The following is a 19,985-nucleotide window of genomic DNA, read 5'->3' as shown; positions in this document are numbered from 1 at the left end:
CTGATCGCCAGCTCCCAGCTTTAACCTCTTTGCTAAGGAATCACCGCGATTAGCCAGTAAAAGGGGGTGGGGAGGGGTGGTGGAGAGAAGAGACGCGGTGAAACCAGGAGCTCAGCCCTCAAGTCCCGCTGTGCCCAGCGCACCAGGATTCTTTTGGGGGGGGAGGGGGCTTTTTGGTACGCACTGGAGCAGGCTGGCTATGGGGGAGCTGCATTGGCACCCAACGTGGTAAACCAGGAAAAGTGGGGGCGAGGATGAAAACAACCTGAGAGTAAGAGAGGCTCTTGAGAAGGGAAGCCACTGCTGCTGCTGCTGCTGCCTTCTCCTTCCCCCTCCTAAACACCCCCACCCCCCATTGGCGCTCCTTCTCCCAGATCTGGGCGCTTGGTACTGCCAGTCCCATCGTCTCTTCGCAGGGGGGCGGCCCATGTGCCACTCTGGGGTCCAGCTGAAGAGCCCTGGCTGTCGCTAGTGAAAGCCCGGCCGGACGTCGAATTGGGGGTAGTCTCGGATTTGCCAACGACAGGGGTACTGCTCTGCTCTCTGTCCACTGAGACCGAAGGAAGGGGGGAGATTTGCGGGGTGTCGCACCATAACCGGTCAGACATGCCTTTGTATCCAATTTTGGCGGAAGGATAGGAACCGGGAGTGGAGGGGACCAGTGAGACTAACACCCGCAGCAGGGAAGAGGGTGGCTTTTGGGGGGAGGGGGGAGGGTCCAGGGAGGCAATTCAGCCCTTAGCTGCTCAGCTAATTTGCAGGTGGAGTGGGAGTAAGGTTGTTTTTTTTTTTTTTCTTAATGTTTTGTTTTTATTACAACTTGCGGGTGCAACTGAAGGGAGGGAGAAGTGAAGAAAAGAGGTAGAAGGTAAGGGGAAATGAAGAGGAAAGAAGGGAGAAAAGAGCTTTAACTGCACAAAGGTAAAACTGGGCTCTCTGTCCTTGCCTGCATCTCTCTTGCTAAGTGTGGGAGAGCATTCTCCCCCCCCCCCCCCTTTTTTAGGACTCAAATCAGAAAGAAGGAATTTGGCCCAGGGGAGGTGCCAAGGCGTCGTACCTGAAGAGGAAAGGAAGAGGGGGGCTAAGAGACTTAAGATACCTGCTTGGGTGTCCTCCCTCCTCCCTTTCCTCTCCATTTCCCTCTCCTCTTATTTCCTTACCCCCCCCTCCCCCGTTGGTATTGGTTTGCAGCGCTTCGCTCCTGCGCCTCCTTCCTTTTTGAATCTGGCCCGCTCCCCCGTATTATGTCTGCGCTCCGCAGAAAATTTGGGGACGATTACCAGGTAGTGACCACTTCGTCCAGCAGCGCGGGCTTGCAGGGCCAGGGGCCCCAGCAGCAGCAGCAGCAGCAGCAGCAGCAGCAGCTGGTCCCCAGGAAAAAGCGGCAGCGGTTTGTGGACAAGAACGGGAGGTGCAATGTGCAGCACGGCAACCTGGGCAGTGAGACTAGCCGCTACCTCTCGGATCTCTTCACCACCCTGGTGGACCTCAAGTGGCGCTGGAACCTGTTCATCTTCATCCTCACCTATACCGTGGCGTGGCTCTTCATGGCGTCCATGTGGTGGGTGATCGCCTACACCCGGGGAGACCTGAACAAAGCCCACGTTGGCAACTACACGCCCTGTGTGGCCAATGTCTACAACTTCCCCTCTGCTTTCCTCTTCTTCATCGAGACCGAAGCCACCATCGGCTACGGCTACCGCTACATCACCGACAAGTGCCCCGAGGGGATCATCCTCTTCCTCTTCCAGTCGATCTTGGGTTCCATCGTCGACGCCTTCCTGATCGGCTGCATGTTCATTAAGATGTCCCAGCCCAAGAAGCGGGCGGAGACCCTTATGTTCAGCGAGCACTCGGTGATCTCCATGAGGGACGGGAAGCTGACGCTCATGTTCAGAGTGGGCAACCTGCGAAACAGCCACATGGTCTCCGCTCAAATCCGCTGCAAGCTGCTCAAAGTAAGTCAGACATCCTCCCACTCCCTTGCTGAATCCTCACCCTCACCCTTATCCCCTAGAACAGTCAGCCCGGCGGAGCTTAGATTTTCCCAACAAGTCTTACTTCGGGTTCGCAATCCCAACAGGTAAACTCACTTTCTGTCCTAGGAAAGCAAGCGAGGGCGCTCAATTCATTCCACACTTGGCTGCCTCTCACACCTTTAGTTAAATTCATCACGTTGGACGGATATGGCCCTTTCTGGAATAGTAATATTTATCAGGAGCGTCTTTTGAGTCCTTTTTTTAAACCCAGAGGGAATTGTGTGCTTGGTTTTGGTTTTTGTTTTGCTTTTTCCTTTCACCCTTTTCTTGTCTCCCTTCACAACACTTTAGATTTGTTTTCTACACCTTGTCCCACCAAATTTGAGTTGTTAAACTGAATAGCATTTATTTTTTGAAAAAAAAAAAAAACTAGTGTTAATATCATTTTCATTTGGGGCTAGCGTTTTCCCTTAAAAAAAGAAAAGGAAACCTTTTTATCTTGTTTTCCTGGGGAAAAAAAAAACAAAAAGCTCTCCTCCTCCTGCCTCTCCCCCACCCAACAAAAACAAAAACAAAAACCTTTGGATCTTTTACATTCAATTAACCCAGCCCAGCTCTGTAGAAAGTATTGCTTTGTGATAAAGAAAAGTCACACCTGGGCCTCAGTTAGCTCCCCACCCCCCCGCACCTTGTTAAGTTTTACAAGTTCTTACAAAGTAAGATTGAAAGACTTTTGAAACCTTAACTATCCACTTCCCATCCGGGCCTCTGTTAAGTAGGTTTTAAATTGACTGTTTCTATCAAGCCATTGTCAATTACAGTTTGTACTTTAAGGTTTTCCTCATCGATTAAAGAAGGCTTCCTAACATCAGCAGCTTAAATGACAAAAATAAATTACATATGGAGTGATTATGACCATTCCCATCTTGTCTTTAGAGGGCACTACAACAAACAAGAGACACAGCTGTCCTTTTATGGCAGAATCACCTAATTAGGGTCTGGAATACTAGAATTCAAATCAATTTAGCCTATGTGAGGGTTTTAAATTCATTGTTTCCAAAAGGGTTTAGCTTTAAGTAGTTTTGAGATAGGATGAACTTGAAAAAAAATTGATGAGCCTGAGTAAAATATTTAATAAAAAGATAGTCATCTGAAACCAGTTTCAGAACTAAGTGTAATAAAGGGAAATGTATTAATCACTTAAATGCCTCTAAAGGTTAAATACCCACCCTTATCTAAGGTATATTGTTTTCCCTAAGCCTCTCTACAATCATTAGCAAAAGCTCACTCAAGGAATCTTGAAAAAAAAAAGATTTTCAGAGTCACTTTAATTGTGATATATGAAAGTTATATCATGTATGTTGCTCATTAAAATGTGCTACAGTTCAGGCTGTGCTCTAAGGCTTGTCCACATTTTTAAATGATTTGAAATTTTGTTTTATTGATTATTGCTTGAAGAAATAAGCCATTTCCTGTGGCTTTTGGATCTTTTTTTGTTATAGGAATGCCTTCTTTGTAATGATATATTTTAAGTTGGTTTGACCTATGTATGTGGATATTTAAAAATTTATATTAATACATGTATTTATCTCCATACACACTCAAAAAAAGATTATAACAGTACCTTGAGTGGCTGTCTCTTCCAATTCCTTTCCTTTACATAGGACCTGATAAGATACTCCAAAGGCAGAGGATCAAACTCTTCTATTAAAGAATTCCAGAGAAGAGTCTAACACTTCCCACTGGATTAAAGTGAATGTCTAACATATTTCTCTTTTAGGCTTTAATTTTGTTTTATGTGCCACCTAAGCCTCTCTTTTAGTAGTTGAAGCACAGTTTTGTCTTATTTGGGCCTCACTGAAATGAAAAATGGCTATTAAACATTTATAGACATTCCCCAGTTTTATCAAAATAAACAATTCCATTTAAACATTTTGTGAAAACAAATTTCTATATTGAGAAAATGACTTTAGGAGAGGGGTTTGGAACATCACTATAGATCTTTTTTTTCTGCCATATATAAGTTTTTTGCAAGTAAGCTATAAACTGAAATGTGTAGAGAGTCAGTTTATTGCTTATTTCTGCTTCCTCTCATAGAAATATGTTCTTTTTGAAGTACATCTGGGACCTTAGGTAATTCTGCTTAGATCACCTAGGTTTACAATCCATTAGTGGTGCCTTGCTAGAGAACCTAACGTTTAAGAATTTTGAGCAACTTGAGCAATTTGGAGCAAGGTGCTATATAAATACAAGGTCATATAATTCAGTGGGTAAAATATCATTTGCAATATTCTTTTTATATCCTTAGTATTGTTGAGATGCTGGGGAATGGGGGAGATAAAACAGTTATGCAGAAGAAGAAAAAAAATTGCTTAGGGAATGAATCTTTTAGCAGAATTATGGGAAGAATGTCAACTGAAATGGTGACCTCAATGGCAGCATTTCACCCAGCCAATTATAGTAGTTCATTTGAGGTCAGTGTTTACTGTAATTGTCCTAACTTAAACACAATCTGAAAAATCCTAAATTAGTCCTAGATTTTATTAAAATGGGATAACATTTTCCCCTCAGAACCTAAAGTGGACTTGTGCTTTAATAGGTAGTTGTCAGTTATTGGGCTAATTTTCTCAAAAGTGTACTGGGAATGTGACCTTTATGAACTAACTGCATTTTAACAACGTACCACACGAAATATTTACTTATAATTTATATCAGCATTTATTTCCATGAAGATTCAAGCAGTAAATTATATAGTTTTAAGTATAATCCAAAGTTATTTGAAAGTTTATCCCCAACTTTGAATCTCTATCTTTGGAAACGTGTATTAGTTTTTACTTATAATTTGAAGAGAAAAAATGTAGCTTTTAAAGAGATGAAAGCAACATAGTTATTGTGTGATAATTATATGTCCTTGATGTTATCCAAACCAAAGCCCACTTTCTTCTTTATAATCTTGTTCTAGTTCTGCTAAATTTCTAGTTCTCTTTCGAGGATTGATCCTGTTGTTATAGAGGGTTTTAGAATTTAGAGAAGAAAAGCCCCACATAGACAAAGATTTTTATCCTTTCCAGCAGGAAGTTTTTCCTGCTTCTGTTACCTTTGTCTTCTCTAGGTCTTCATGGAAGCTAATTTCAAATGTCTTTCCCTTTTTATTTGGTCTTTGTTTCCATTTTCACTTGTCCCAAAGATGTTTTCGTTTATTCCAAGAATGAAAATGTATTCTCTATCCCCTTTAAATGTAGATCTTTCATTTAATTATCTGGAGCAGTCTGCCTTACTATATCTGAAAGCATATGCTAAGAAAAAAAAAGGTTTAGTCTGGTAATCCATAGTATTTATCTGCACTTAATTGTACAGATGATGTAAAATGAAAATTATTTTTTTTTTGTTTTGGTCCCTCCCCAGTTACCCCGGAATAACATGATTGGTGTTTACTTCTGGCAAAGGGCAAAGTGGAAACTATGCCAACTGAATTTAACCAGTCACTGGAAGTTTTGAAAAGAGGTTATTTGTATGAAGGGACTACAGCAAGAAAATGCACCTATATGGTGAAAAGTATTTAGACTATTAATATTTTTGTGTTGAAACTAAAGAACCTCATATGATCCTGTTGTCAAGTCTCTTAAGAGCAAGGCAACACCTTGGGCTATCAATTCTAATGTTTGTTGCATTATTAATGATTATCAGAAGAAGAAGAATTTCAGTGCCCTTCTTTGGTAACTTGTTTCAGTGTTTAGCAAATGTACTTCTTGAAAGTCATTCATTGGATCATAGATAAGAGCTGAAATGGACTTTAGAGGTCATCAAGTCCATCTCCTGATGTTACAGATAAGAAAACTGAAACCAATAGAGGCTAAGTGATTTGCAGAAAGTCACACAGATAATCAATGTCAGAGCCAAGATTCAAGCCCAGATCCTCTGACTCTAGAGCCAAAGTTCTTTTTTATGGTACAAAATATAGAAATCTAAAACAGTATCAAGTCAAACAATTACAATTTAATTAGATCAGCAGATGATTTTCTGGCACTTGTATATCATATATCTTCTTTTATAATTCTATCATACTAGTCCTTGAAATAATGGCTAACTCATTCAGTTTATGGTTCCCAGTCCATTCCTGGATTATTATCTTAATGCCCTATCCTTCATAAAAGGGCTTTTTTTTTGTCCTTACACAAATTCATGTTATATTTGATAGACCATTTTCTTCAGGTAATCACAAATGGAGTTTTTCTCTCTTTCTTTTAATATTCTTTTTTTTCTTTTTTCTTTATTTTTTTTTATATGAAGTAATTGGGGTTAAGTGACTTGCCCAGGGTCACATAGCTAGTAAGTATCAAGGGCCTGGACTGAGACCAAATTTGAACTCAGGTCCTCCTGACTCCAGGACCGGTGCTCTATCCACTGCGCCATCTAGCTGCCCCTCTTTTAATATTCTGAGAGAATTTAACTCTACTTTAGATTGGTTGACCATATTTCAGCATCATCATTCAAATTATCATTAAAATATTAATATCATTTAATGATCAAGGACCCTGAGAGAGGGAGTTACCTGATCTTGAATTCTCCAATAAGTTACATTATCTACTTAAGATAGGTTGGTTCTTATTTGATCAGAATTCCTTTTCATTACTCCCACATGTGTGCATGAAAAAGTCAAGATTCTATTTTTAAATTGAAAGTATTGTTTGTTTTTTAAACAGCAATTTTTTTCAAAAGTAGGCATCAGCAAAGATTGGACCTTATACTCCTAGCATAAAGTCTGAGGTGAAAGAATGGAAATAAAGATCCCTAGTTTCACAACAAGAGCTAAGAGTGAAAGAGGAAGGAAAGAAAGAAGAGCAAGGCATAGGTTGAACAGCAGGAGTGGAGGTGTATTTAGTCAGCAAGGTCATGTGGTAAGAAAGAAAGACAACTTATCCTTCCTTATATATCATTAAAAAGATACCCATACAATCTAAGTTGTTGTTTTCTCTGAAATTGCATGTGGCCTTTGGGGCATCATAATACATGGTATATGTTTTCAAGTATATGGATGTAAGACTATTAAATACAGATTATTTACTGAGGTTAATATATTAAATCTTCATATTTGACTTGGGATCAGTATTTTCTCCAGTGCAACATACGTGTACGACATTCTTAGCATAAACAGATAAAAGACCTACAGAGCCACATAACCCCTTGTATATATATGTCCCAAAGAATTAAATAATATACTTCAATTTCTTGTTTGTTTTCTTCTTGCTGCCACCCTAGTGCCACGTCTGCTTTCAACCTTGTTAGGACACCACATTTTGATTCTTATCCTGGTCCTTGCCCCCTACTGTGTTTTGTTCTCTATTCCTAACTCTGTTGCTTATACTTAAAATTCCAGCCCAAAGTAGCTCCTTTTCTCTCCTTACCTGAGCTTCTCTCTGTACCTTTTAAATATGTAAGGATGGGAAAGTATAATGACAAATGAAAGAGTAGGAAGTCCTCTGCCCTTCATTCTAGCTTATTGTTCTCCGCTATCTCTAGGTCACCAACTCTGCCAAAGCTATTGCAATGAGGAAGAATGCCCACAAAGAATAAAATAGCATGAAGTGAAGAGCTCTACTGTTCTTGACATTTTTTTATGGAGGGGGAAGAACAGTCGTAACTAGATTAAAGTTACAGTATAGCAGTATAGATGAGAGATGGGGAAATGGGGTGGGGGGGAGAGGAGATAGCAAATTCCTAATTTACCTTACATTACACCAAATGTTTACTTAAATTGACAAATTATATTTTAATAGCAGGTCTTTATGAATAGTAATAATGTATTTCAGATTATGTTTATTGGCAAAAGCTGAATTAACCTGACCCATTAGGTGAACAGACTGTCATTGAGTGTGGTCTTGCAGATCAAATATGGACTGATTCATTGCCATGTGGTCCCCAAAAGGAAGGCAGAAACAGGCAAGGTTAAGACATATCTCCCTTTAATTTTGCTGTTTTGCCTCTTAGCACTTATTTGCCATCTCTATGTTTTAGTTTCTCAAATGAAGGGTTAAACAAGGCTATCATTAGAATTGCCTTCAACATTCTCTGTATCTTTGGTGCTCTTTATTGCCCCTGATGGAGACAAGGGTATGATGGCATGGATTCGTCTATATATTGTTTTGTTGCCTCTTAGAAAGTTCAAAGTGTTTCAATAGTTTACAGTTGTGTTGATTGCATCATTTGATTATATAAAAAGTGATGCTAAATTAATGCTAGTACATGGGCCCACACATATAATAAAATGTAGGTATATTTGCAAATAGGTGGCAATGTTTTTTTGTTGGAAAATTTAAGAAATCATAACTAAAGATCACTTTTAAGGACTTAATGGTTTATTAATACCTTAAAGAATTCAATTTGCTTCATCCCCTGGTAATTTGTGTGGTTGTTCCTGATGAATACAATCTAACTACTGCCATAATCATTCCTGATCTGTTAAAATAAAGTAATAAGTTTAATTTTAAAAAGTTTGTATTTTCCCCTCCTATTTATATAGTCTGTCCACAGACATATTACTGGAAATTAACACTTGAAAACAAAATTCATCATGATATGTTGGCAGGAGCAAGGTATAGTGGAAAGAGCACTGAAGACATTGGTTGAGGTCTCAGATGTAGGAATATCTAGTTAGGGAACATCACCTCTCTGGTCTCAGCTTTTTAATCTATATGAGGAGAGGACTGATCCTGATTAATTCTGATGTCTCTTCTAGACTTAACATTCCATGATTTATAATCCTATGTGAGCCAGTTACTTTATTGATTTTTAATTAATTAAATATTTTTATAAAGTCTTAGAACTTGTAAAGTCACAAATTTATATTATAAAATCCCTCTTTTAATCTCATGCTGAGTCATCATGCCTTTAGCTGATCAACTGAGTGAAAAATATAAAACTGGTTGTATAAGATTGCAAATACTATATTTTCTAATATTTCAACCAATTATTTTAGTACTTTTATCACTGTAGTCTTGGAGTATACAAAAATAAACATTATGATTTCATTAAAAAAATCTTTTTTTCTTTTCAAATTGGGGAGTAGCTTTATTAAGCTACCAAAAAATAAGATAATATAGCCTAGAAACAAGTCAATGGCATCTTTATGATAAAGTATAAAATAGCTCACATAAGAAAATAGAAGCTACATCAGTGGCTTTCACATTTTCTCTAATATCAGTTCATTTGGAATAGTTTTGTTCATAATAAAGTAAATGAAAGTATTCTTTGAAACTTGGCAAGTGTTCAATCACTAGGAAAATTAACATGTGGTTGAATATTAATACAAATAATTCCATAGTGGTAGAAATTACTTTCATGCTGATGCAAAAATTCTATATCATAAAATTATCATAAAAATAAAAGCACCTAATTCACTTTCATTTTACCCTTTTTTATTTACATAAATATTTTTATTCAATTATTAGAAATTGGGTGAGATAAAAATGAAGTTGACACTTGCTGGCTCAGATCAGTCTCTTTAAATGGGGGTGATATGGAAGTAGAATTAGGATCATTTGGAATGAGTTTTATTGACATTAAAGCCAATGTATATACTTTTCACCAGATTTTGCAGTATTATGCAGGTGTCTGTATCATGAACACAGATGTGTGTTCCTTGACTTAAATTCATAATAAGTAGCACCCCATTTTTTTGGCAATTTCAGTCCATGCAACATAAGCTCAAACCAAGGCGTGAGTCTGAGCAACAGAACAGATTATTAAAAGCCCCTGTGGCAAAGCTATATACTTTACTCCTTCATTCAGAACTTTATTGGTCCTTTCTTCCTAGCATTCTTAATAAGCTTGATTATCTTAATATACTATTCTTAATAAGCTTGACTTCCTCTCCTGAAGTAACAAAGTAAAAAGTAAGGAGAGAGGAATCTTATAATGAACAGATTTGACAGCCTGATAACAAGACAGGAAATAGTCAAACTGAAAATAAGATACGACTGCATAGGAAAATAATAGATGTTTAAAATGATGACTGATGAAGAAAAGGTTAAATGAGCAGGGCATTGGACTAAGTGCTTAAGATACAAGATTTTTAAAAATGACATAATCTTCACCCTTAAAGAATTTTTACTCTAATAAGAAAAAAAAATAAGGCATGCACATGAGTAAGAGACAAGGTAAAATGTGCTGAGCACTAAAGAGAAGTTAAGACAATAAAAATGAAGACAACAAAACCAATAACCAGAACACATGAAGGACTACTTTCAGTTGGGGGCAATTGGAGAAGGCTTCCTGGAGGAGTTCCTATATGTGATGGGCCTTGAAAGAAAGAAGGGATTTCAGCCCAGTGGAATGTGAACTGAGTTCATGCTGGGCATGCAATATGATGTACATAAAAACGTGAAGGCAGGAGAAGTCAGAGTAAAATTAGACAAATTTACTTTGACTGGAATATAGAATGAATGACATAAACTCAAGCATAGGTTCCCAAAGTGGGCAATACCCCTGGGGGGCTCTGAAACGATTGGGGTGGGGGGGCAGTAGTAGCCTCTAATGACACAAATTCCCCACCCCCCCCAAAAAAAACCAAAATAAAACCATTAAAGGGTTAAAAAAAGTAGATTTCCAGGGGGGTGCTGAGGAATTTTTTTTTCAGAGGGAGTGGTAGGTCAAATAAATTCTGGAACCTCTGAGAGGGAAAACCTGATGATTCCAGAGTCACAGGACCTGGGTTCAAATTCTGTCTTTGACATTTTGTAACCTTAACTTGTGTCACTTAACCTCCCTTGGTCTTAGTTTTCTCAACTATAAAATTAGGGGATTGTACCTGATGGTTTCTTCTGGCTTTGATTTATGAATGTATAGGGTAGTGTAAGACAAGGTAGAAAAGGTAGGTTGGAGGAGATTGGTGGGTAGAAAAGGTAGATTGTGGAGGATATTAAAGTACTAGGCTGAAGAGTTCATCTTTCATCTTATAGGTAATGGAAAAACTTTTTAAGGTTTTTGAAAAGATAAATGGAATTAAAGGAAATCCTCTTCCATGTCATTTGTTTTAAAGATAGGGAATAAATTGGTAAAACAACAACAAAACAACAAACTACTTAGAGGATCATAAACTTAGAGCTAGGAGAATCTTAGGGTTCACCAAGCCCAACTCTTTCATTTGAATTGTTCCCTTTTTGCAACATTTCATTTACCAATGATGCCAGATGAATGAAGTATTATTATTTTTTCTTTTTTTTTTGGCTTTTTGGTGAGGCAATTGGAGTTAAGTGACTTGCCCAGGGTCACACAGCTAGTAAGTGTCAAGTGTTCTGTCTGAGGTTAGGATTTGAACTCAGGTCCTCCTGACTCCAGGGCCAGAGCTCTATCCACTGTGCCAACTAGCTGCCCCTAAATGAAGTATCTTTGCAAATTTTTTTTAAAGGTTGTACATCATGGACAAGATTGTCCACAAAGACAAGGATAGAAGATTGGGAATATTCTGAGGGACCAGATATGCTCTTAAGAGAATAAGAATTTTCCAAGGAAAAGAGTCTTTTTGGAACCCTATAATTTTCTATGTAGTCAACCCTAGTTTCCCTAATTTAGTGTTTCTACTTATATAATAATAACCAAAGCTTGCATTTACATGGTGATTTCCTCCTCACAATATCCTTGTGAATTAGAGGCAGTGTGAGTACTATTATCTGCATTTTATCAGATGAAGAAACTGAGGCTCATAGAAATAAAGTGACTTGCCACGTAATCAAACAACTAAAGCAAAAAGCTGAGAACTAACTAAACTTTTAAGTGCTAAAGCTGAAAACTGAACCTGTGTCTTCTGGATTCTTCTTCAACCCAAATTCACCCTTTACAGAATTGGCTGCCCTCTGTCACACACCATAATAAATGAAGAGTTACCTCTCCATGCCTTCAGTTGGTGGGTGTTCAGGGAATAATAGCTAATTATAACATTAGTTTCAGCAAAAATAAAATTATGGAAATAAGTTTTCTGGGAGGAGGAGAGAGCGCTGGACATTCCAAAATAAAATAGCAAATATTTTTGGATCATCCATAGCACCTACCTTTATCAAAGATAGTGCAGAAGTGAGCCTGTGCATCTATAATGAAGTTGCATGTTACCACTAGTAATAATAACAATGCCTTGTGTTTGTATAGCACCTTTTTTTTTTTAATAGGTCAGAATATTTACAGAAAAATATTTTTGCTAATGCTAATTTTATGAAAATTGAGGCATAAAGAATTGGGGAATTTCAAAAGTCACAAAATGAACAGGTCTATTTAAAAAATGGAAGATGCTAATACTTTCATTTATACTTTTTGGACAAGCAGATTTGTTATGGCTTTTCATTCTCAATAATTTATTCTGGGTTGCTTCAGTTTAATTCTTGAATATCACAGGTTAATTAGGTAAATCTAATTCATTTCTTTAGAACCTTTCTTTACAACTGTGTTATCTACTATCAATGCTGGCAACAGTCATACTATATTGGAGCACTGAACTTCTTTTGTGGCCCATGTTAATCCTGATGCTCTCTGCCGCTGTAGACCTCTACCAGTCTGAAGCCCTGCTGTGTTTCTAGAATGAGTTTTTCTCATTTAGTCACATTTCTTAAATTTTCAAATTTACTTTGATCATGTATGATGGAGAGGAAGTCATTTCGACATCTAAGAAGATGAATTACACCTTTTGATTCTTAACTCAAGAAAAAAAATATTCTTACCACCATCCTGTCTCATTGGCTATGTGCCCCACTCTCTTCCTTCCTTCCTTCCCCTCCCCCCCAAAAAATCAAAAAGGCCTCAGAGTTAGTCGGGCCTCAAAAACTTATAAACTTAAAAAAATGAGTGATTACCATATCAGTCCTACCTCCTGTCCATCATCCCTTCTCAGTAAGTAAACAAAAATTTCTGCCTTTTGTCAAGCTCCCTTTTCTTCCCCTTAAAAAGTAAAAAAATTAAATGAAAAGAGAATGAAAAGAAAGAGATGGTATCTTCCACTTTGAATCTAATGACAATTTTATGTTTACATTGATTTTTATTGGACTTGCCATGACATTTTTTCAAGTCTGGACATGGGATTTAACCAGTTGTCATTATAAATAATTCCTTTCACTGGAACTTACTTTATTTTGTAATGATTGTTGTATAGAAATCTGTTGTTACTGTAATATTTCATTTAACTCATTTAAGTAATATAGCACTATCAAAATCATGTTTTGGTTAAGTAGATTGCAGTTGAGTAAAGTTCTTATCATATTTAAATAGTAAATTTAAATGCTCTGAAACAAATTTGTAATTATTCTGAAAGCCCCTAACAAAATGCACCTGTGATTTTTTTATATATTCCATGAACCACAAAGTACACAAAACAACTCTTAAGAGAAAAAGAAATAAATCTTCCCTCATTTCTTCATTACTATATATCATTTTCATCACTTTGTTAATTTTCAAGTATTTTAGAACCTCCACTATGTTAATTTGGGTTCCAGCCATTTCTCTGATATTCTTTTGTGATTTTAAACTTGTGATTTATCTAATTTTACTGAATCATTGTCTAATAACTTCTCTGCTTTAAAATATTGCATGGGAGTTATATATCTAATTGCAACCCCCCACTCCAACTTTCTGACATTGCAGTGAGATGCCATGCCTTTCTCTATGTTTTACATTGGCCCATGTTGGATTTTGTACTAACAATCATTTTGGGGACATACTTTTTTTTTTCATCCCAAAGTTCATGAGTCAGGGAGCTGTAATAACATTAAGCTTAATTTCATGAGAAGCAGCCATGATGTAGTGGATAGCCTTGCAATCAAGAAGCTGAGGGTTCAAGTCCCGTTACTAATACATCCTTGCAATGTCAGCTTGGGCAAGTCACTTATCCTCTCATTGCTCTAAGCAACTCTCTAAGTCTTTTAAGTTTCAGAGAAGATCCCAACCTGCTTAGGTAAAGGGCCCTGTTCTTTCAGTCCAGAGCTCCCTATATTTATGAAATCACTGACTAGACTCTATCCCTATTCCATCACGTCATAAATATTGCATGCATTTTCTACATGCACAATATGGAGCTTCTGCCCATTTGCTATAATATAGCCATATAATGATTTGTTTGGATTTTGTTGCAGATGATTGATAGGGCAGAATGTTGGCAGTGATGTGAATTGCTGTTGGGCTGTCTTGAACATTGCAGTACTAGTGGTGATTTCTTCTCTTTTTCTGTGTGCTTGTCTAGTCTCGACAGACACCTGAGGGTGAGTTCCTCCCCCTTGACCAACTTGAGCTGGATGTAGGTTTTAGTACAGGGGCAGATCAACTTTTTCTTGTTTCCCCCCTCACAATTTGCCACGTGATCGATGCCAAAAGCCCCTTCTATGACCTATCCCAACGAAGCATGCAAGCTGAACAGTTCGAGATTGTCGTCATCCTGGAGGGCATTGTGGAAACAACTGGTGAGTAAAAAAAATAGCTATATGATAAAATATACTGTATCCATGTCAATGTTTTATTTCTTCCAATTTTTTTTATATGCTTGACATCACTTGTCAAAAATTGGACCAAAAAACTCACTAGGTCTCAAATGGTTAGTATAAATGAAAGTAATGACTTATTGCTTGTTTCCATTTAAATGAAACTTGCCTTGAATACTGTTTGGAAAATTAGGATGTCTTAATGAAAATGGTGTGTGTGTATGTGTGTGTGTGTGTGTGCATTTAGAATATTCATATAAAATAGCTTGAAATTGATACAAATCCTTACAAAGTATTTCATTGTTCATTTTGAAACGCAAACCTGGAATATCCTGCAAATAAGTCTGCTCTCTATATTCCTTTGAGATAGAAAAATACAAATTAATGGGTACTTGAGCTCCATGTAAAAGTGCCTTTGTCCTTTATACTTGATTGTCCCTGAAAAGCTATTGAACACATTAATGTACATGACCTTAATGGAAAGTTGATTTTTTTTAAACAATAGTACACATTAACAGTATCATACAGATATTGCCCAAGTGTCCTCTAAAGCAATGTATTAATGTCTTGTTTAAGTTATTTTAGTGAAGGATGAGAGTAGGCAAAAGGGTGAGGTGTGTAAACTGAAAATATGTTTGCTGGGAACCCACACATTAAATGGCTGGGGTTGAAGTGCCAGGGGGGTAGAGATTGGCTTAATTTGGAGTTAGGTAGTTAAGTGAAAAAAGTTCTAGGCAATGATCCTCAATAGATTGGGTACCATCACATAAACGGAGATATATTAGCTGCAATCATTTGGTTCCTTTTCTTATGGATGGACTCCACCAAGGAGTACTGAATCTTTAAGGCATTAGAGATGTTCAGTTTTACTTCACACTGCTGTGTTTCTTTCTTTTCTTTTTTTTTTTTTTAGGCAATTGGGGTTAAGTGATTGGCCCAGGGTCACACAGTAAGTGTCAAGTGTTTGGTCTGAGGTCAGGATTTGAACTCAGGTCCTCCTGACTTCATGGCCAGTGCTCTATCCACTGCACCACCTAGCTGCCCCAACTGCTGTGTTTCTTAAAGGAAACTGCTTCTTCTACCTTTTCTTATTAGACATGGTAATCTCCAAGTTTATCTACTGAACCAAAATTGATCATTTCCTCATAACTCTAATCTGCTTAAATTGAAAGAAAGACATCATTTTCTGAAAGAATTGCTTCTCTTATTTACCTCTTACAAACACTAAATATTACTGATCATTTGGTGTGAGGAGTGCTATTCAGACCGCTCTAAATTCTGGCTGTCTGGATGACTTGTCACTTTCCCTTCGGCCAGTCACTTACCCTGTCCATTCCATGAAATATAAAGAGATGATGCTATTGACCCTTGAGGTAGCACTCTGTGGATTGTGTAAAAGTCTTAATGAGTGATTACTTGTGAGTTTAACAGTATTAAGGAAATATGAAGAGTTCTAGGAAACTAAACAAATGTTTATTTGTGTAAAGGTTTAAGATCTTTGATCACGTATTATTTCCCATTAGATTCAGGCTGTCAGTGCTTCAGGAAAGAAATAAAAACCAGGTTTAAAATAATTCATAAGTAAAGACATCTCTCTAGCATCTATAATTAGATTCTACTTTTTGGGCTATTTGAACTCTGTAAAATTTTTAATTAGGACTTCCTACTTGGATTTTCTTCCTTAAAATGATGCAGTTGAAAAATTAGATAATTTTATTTTTACTATAACTAGATTTTTTTGGGGGGAGCAGTAGGAATATGTCTGGATCCATGATTTTATTGGTTTAGGGAACTCTCAGTGTGTCAACTCCCTCCACACATGTAGATGAGTAATTTCTCTGTAACTTGTCCTCTTTGAGAGTTGCCTGGGGGGAACCAAGTGGTTAAATGATTTGTCTCTGGTTACACAGATGATAAGTGTCAGAGGTGTAACAATCTCTGGTTTTCCTGATTCCAAGGCCAGCCATTGATCTATTATCCCACTCTTGATCAAATACTTTTTACATGTGTTTTATTCATTAAAACTGTTTGAGATAGGTTTCAATTGCTTTTAGTTTATTTGTTCAACTGATATAGTATGTTATCACAGCTTAGAGAACAGATATCAGATAAATTTTTTATTGATCTTTTGTGGTTTATGGTTTCATATCTCCAAAGAATGACAATTGAGAGTTGAATTCAAGGTACTGAATGTCAACAGCACACCTGTTAATAGTTTATCACGTGTTTATTATTAATGAATGTACTGATTTGGAATGTGAATTAAATGTGGGATTTTTTTTTGACAGTCTAAAGAAACATTGATTAGTAATTCTGATCCTGAATGTATATGGGAATGATGCTTGAATGTATTAGGGAATGATACTCTACACAATATTTATATTCTGCCTACTTTTTTCATTAACTGATTAATTTTCATCTCCCACATTAGAATACCTAAGGTGAGTACTTTATTGTTTTGCATGAAGCCATCAGGGAGCTTGTGATAATGAGAATCTTTTAAAATGTCAGATTATCAATCTCTCTCCTTCTAAACTTAAATGACAAAAAAAGAATTTGAAAAGTCTGAATTTCTTATTTAGGGACCAACGTGTGTGTGTGTGTGTGTGTGTGTGTGTGTGTGTGTGTGTGTGTGTGGTGTTAGTGAGAGATTTAAGCTTAATTTCTTATAATCTTAATTGAAGATTGTTTCTAGATCTAATATAGCAAGAGAAACATTCAGGAATATTATTCATCATATATATCATTTATTGCAAGAAGTACATCTGACTTTGTGTTTGAGTACATACTCTAAAAATGAACACATATGTTATTCAAACTCTGTAAACTTGTGGATTATACCAGAGTTTAACTAGTCTAAAAAAAAAAGAGTACACAAAAATTTCTAGATTCTGTTTCAGTCACTCTGTTCAGCTGAAATTTCTTGAAAGAAACTCAATATTTTAAAAATAAATTTTAAGAACATATCTCCTTCATTCATGCCATTTTATAATAGTTTTAAAAACTACGCATTAATTAGAATGAGGAGAAATTTCATTCCTTTTTTTTTAAAGCTGTCAATGTACTGTATATTCTGAAATTATCCTTGAGTGTTGGTCCCTTCTATGTTGTTAGATACGAGGTTCTGCTTACTTAACTTTAGTTATATATTCTTCTAGACAGTTCAATATCTTTATATCCTTAATTCCTAAGATTGAGATAATATTTACATGTTACTTTACTAGATGAACTGGAAACTTTATAATTTGATTAAAAACCAGAGATGTTTTATTTTCCCCTTGCTACTGGACAACTCCCAATATATTCACCTGAAGTATTCACATAGCACTTGCACATTTGGGATGGTATTCCATTGGGTGACTATTGCCTTGGGTTCTAGGGTTCCCCAGCGTGTGGCTACTCCTATTACTGTAGTTCATAAGTCCCTACTAGTATGCTTCCCATTAACAGTCAGGCTATAGATATAATTATCAGATAGCAAAGATATTTACCCAAGATGGTATGGTTAGAAGAGTAGGTACAAAAACATTCATCCCTTAAAGCATATTTTGACATAAATATACACATTTCTATGGGAAAAGGGGGTTGAAACTTTGATTATAGTGGTAGTGAGGCAAACTTTTAGAATACATATTTGGCAGAGTCGGTTTATAACTCCTGGTACATCAGGGCCAGAATTTCTTTTCTCTTTTTGTAACATCCTCATGCAGCTCCCTTGGGTACAACATCCCAATTAGGCTCCCCAGATCTTACTCTTATGCATAGTACTACTGTCCTTTCTCCTTAGAGCAATCATGCCCCTTGAAGATGTTTCGTAGTTTGGGTTTCTGTATGCATGGTCTGTCTCTGCCCCTGGCTAGATACACTCTTTCCCATAGGTCCAGGAGCTGTGATGACATGGTGATGGGGTAGAGGGTAGAGCAATCCCCATCTTTGATGTCTTTTTGTAATAGGCACATAGGTGCTTCAAACTTTGTTCAACTCCTGGTAGTCCCAGGCTCCTTATGGTTTAGCTATTTTAAAACCCTCAAAGATAGAGCAAATTTGATGACTCACTCAATTGTGTTGCTTCCTCTAATTCCGTAATAAAAAGGTATTCACAGATCATACTAGGGTCAAGACATAAACTTATCTTTTATAGTTATTTAATACTTCATTAGTATTTTATGATTACAGTGTAGGTCTTCTATATCTAACTGAAGTGTATATGGGGGGGGTCATCTCTATATTTCATAATGAGTGAGTCTAATGATCTGAGAATTAGCAATGCTCAAGACGGAGTAATGAAATTACCCTGTTCAGGAAGAACTGGAATGTTTTTTGTTTTTTTTTTTTTTTGCTTCTGTGCAATTAAAAAAAAAATTAAACCCTGCCAATATAAAGTAAACCTAGATTGAGCTAAGATTTCTCAAATAATTTCCATTTGTACTGCCAGACTATAGACTATTTATGTGTAGGTATCCAAGAAACTGACAAATGTGATTATGATTAGCAATTGAAAGGAAATAAGCACTATTCATGTACTCTTGCCTACTTTACTAGTGAAAGAAAATTAGCAAGAAATGAACTGCAAGCTAGTTTGGTTACTTGAGAGCTGCATGTCATTTTGATCTTATAATACTCTTATCTGTCTTGATAATTTATTTTTTCCGCAATGGTCATCATTATCTAGAGTTAATTTAACACCTTATATGCTTTCTTACAATCTTGTAATTTTATAATTCGATTATGCTTACTGTAGCTCAACTCAGGTTTGAGCAAGTTATAGTATCAAATGAGACCTCAGATCTTTATATCTGCTCAGCCAATGTCCTTAGGTAAGCCACCGGCTTGACTCTACATGGGCATGTCTGTCATCTATAATTTTACTTCCTCAAGTTGCTGTGACCTTTCAGAATAATGATATTTGGAAGGGTTGTTATCATTTTAACACCTTTGCTGCAAAGTCCAGTGGATGGAGTAATTTGTTTATATATTGAAAATCTCAAAATTAACTCCTAACAAGTTACAAAGCTCTACTTATTCAACTTACATTTCTTTCTAATTTTATAATACTTCTTTTTTTTAGTCTTCTTTAGAGATAGCTTGACAGGTACTGTGGCAGGGTGGTTAGAGAACCAGACTCAGAAGACCTTTTTCACATACTGGCTATGTAATCCTACACAAATAATTTAACTTTTCAAGTGCTTGAGGCAACTGGCTAAGACTATGAGTAGCACCAAGGTTGTTGAATTGCTTGGTAGAGGGAGCCTCTTTCCAAGAGATCTTTATAACAATGAAATCCCAGGTCCAGTCTCTATCCCTGTTCCTAGAGATAGATCAACACAAATTAGATGATGCATATAGCAGCCAATTTAATAAAATTTGATTTCTACCTCTTCTTTCATTCTTTCTGGCATTTCCTTCTATATCCTTAAAAAGTTCTTTTATTTTCCTTTCAATCCATTTTCTTAGATCTATTATCACATTAGCTACTCTTACTCTTTTATTGAGGCTCTTTGGACATTTAATTTTTTTTAATTTCCCAATGGCTTTGTTTTAATTAATATATTTT

General features: G+C 36.7%; 1 protein-coding gene across 1 annotated transcript in view; it reads left to right on the top strand.

Moving 5' to 3' along the window:
• Positions 1–1,244: 1,244 nt before the first annotated feature.
• Positions 1,245–19,985, top strand: part of LOC114045935 (G protein-activated inward rectifier potassium channel 1) — a 197,891-nt gene continuing 179,150 nt past the window's right edge. Inside the window, exons 1-2 of the mRNA XM_027866148.1 lie at positions 1,245–1,958; positions 14,197–14,413. Of these exons, the coding sequence (XP_027721949.1) occupies positions 1,245–1,958; positions 14,197–14,413 (931 nt within the window). The remainder of the gene's footprint in view (positions 1,959–14,196; positions 14,414–19,985) is intronic.

Source organism: Vombatus ursinus, unplaced genomic scaffold (assembly GCF_900497805.2).
Source record: "Vombatus ursinus unplaced genomic scaffold, bare-nosed wombat genome assembly UNPS02014779.1, whole genome shotgun sequence".
NCBI classification, from domain to species: Eukaryota; Metazoa; Chordata; class Mammalia; order Diprotodontia; family Vombatidae; genus Vombatus; species Vombatus ursinus.
The sequence above is the reverse complement of the archived record's forward strand: the minus strand, read 5'-3'. Positions and strand labels throughout refer to the sequence as shown.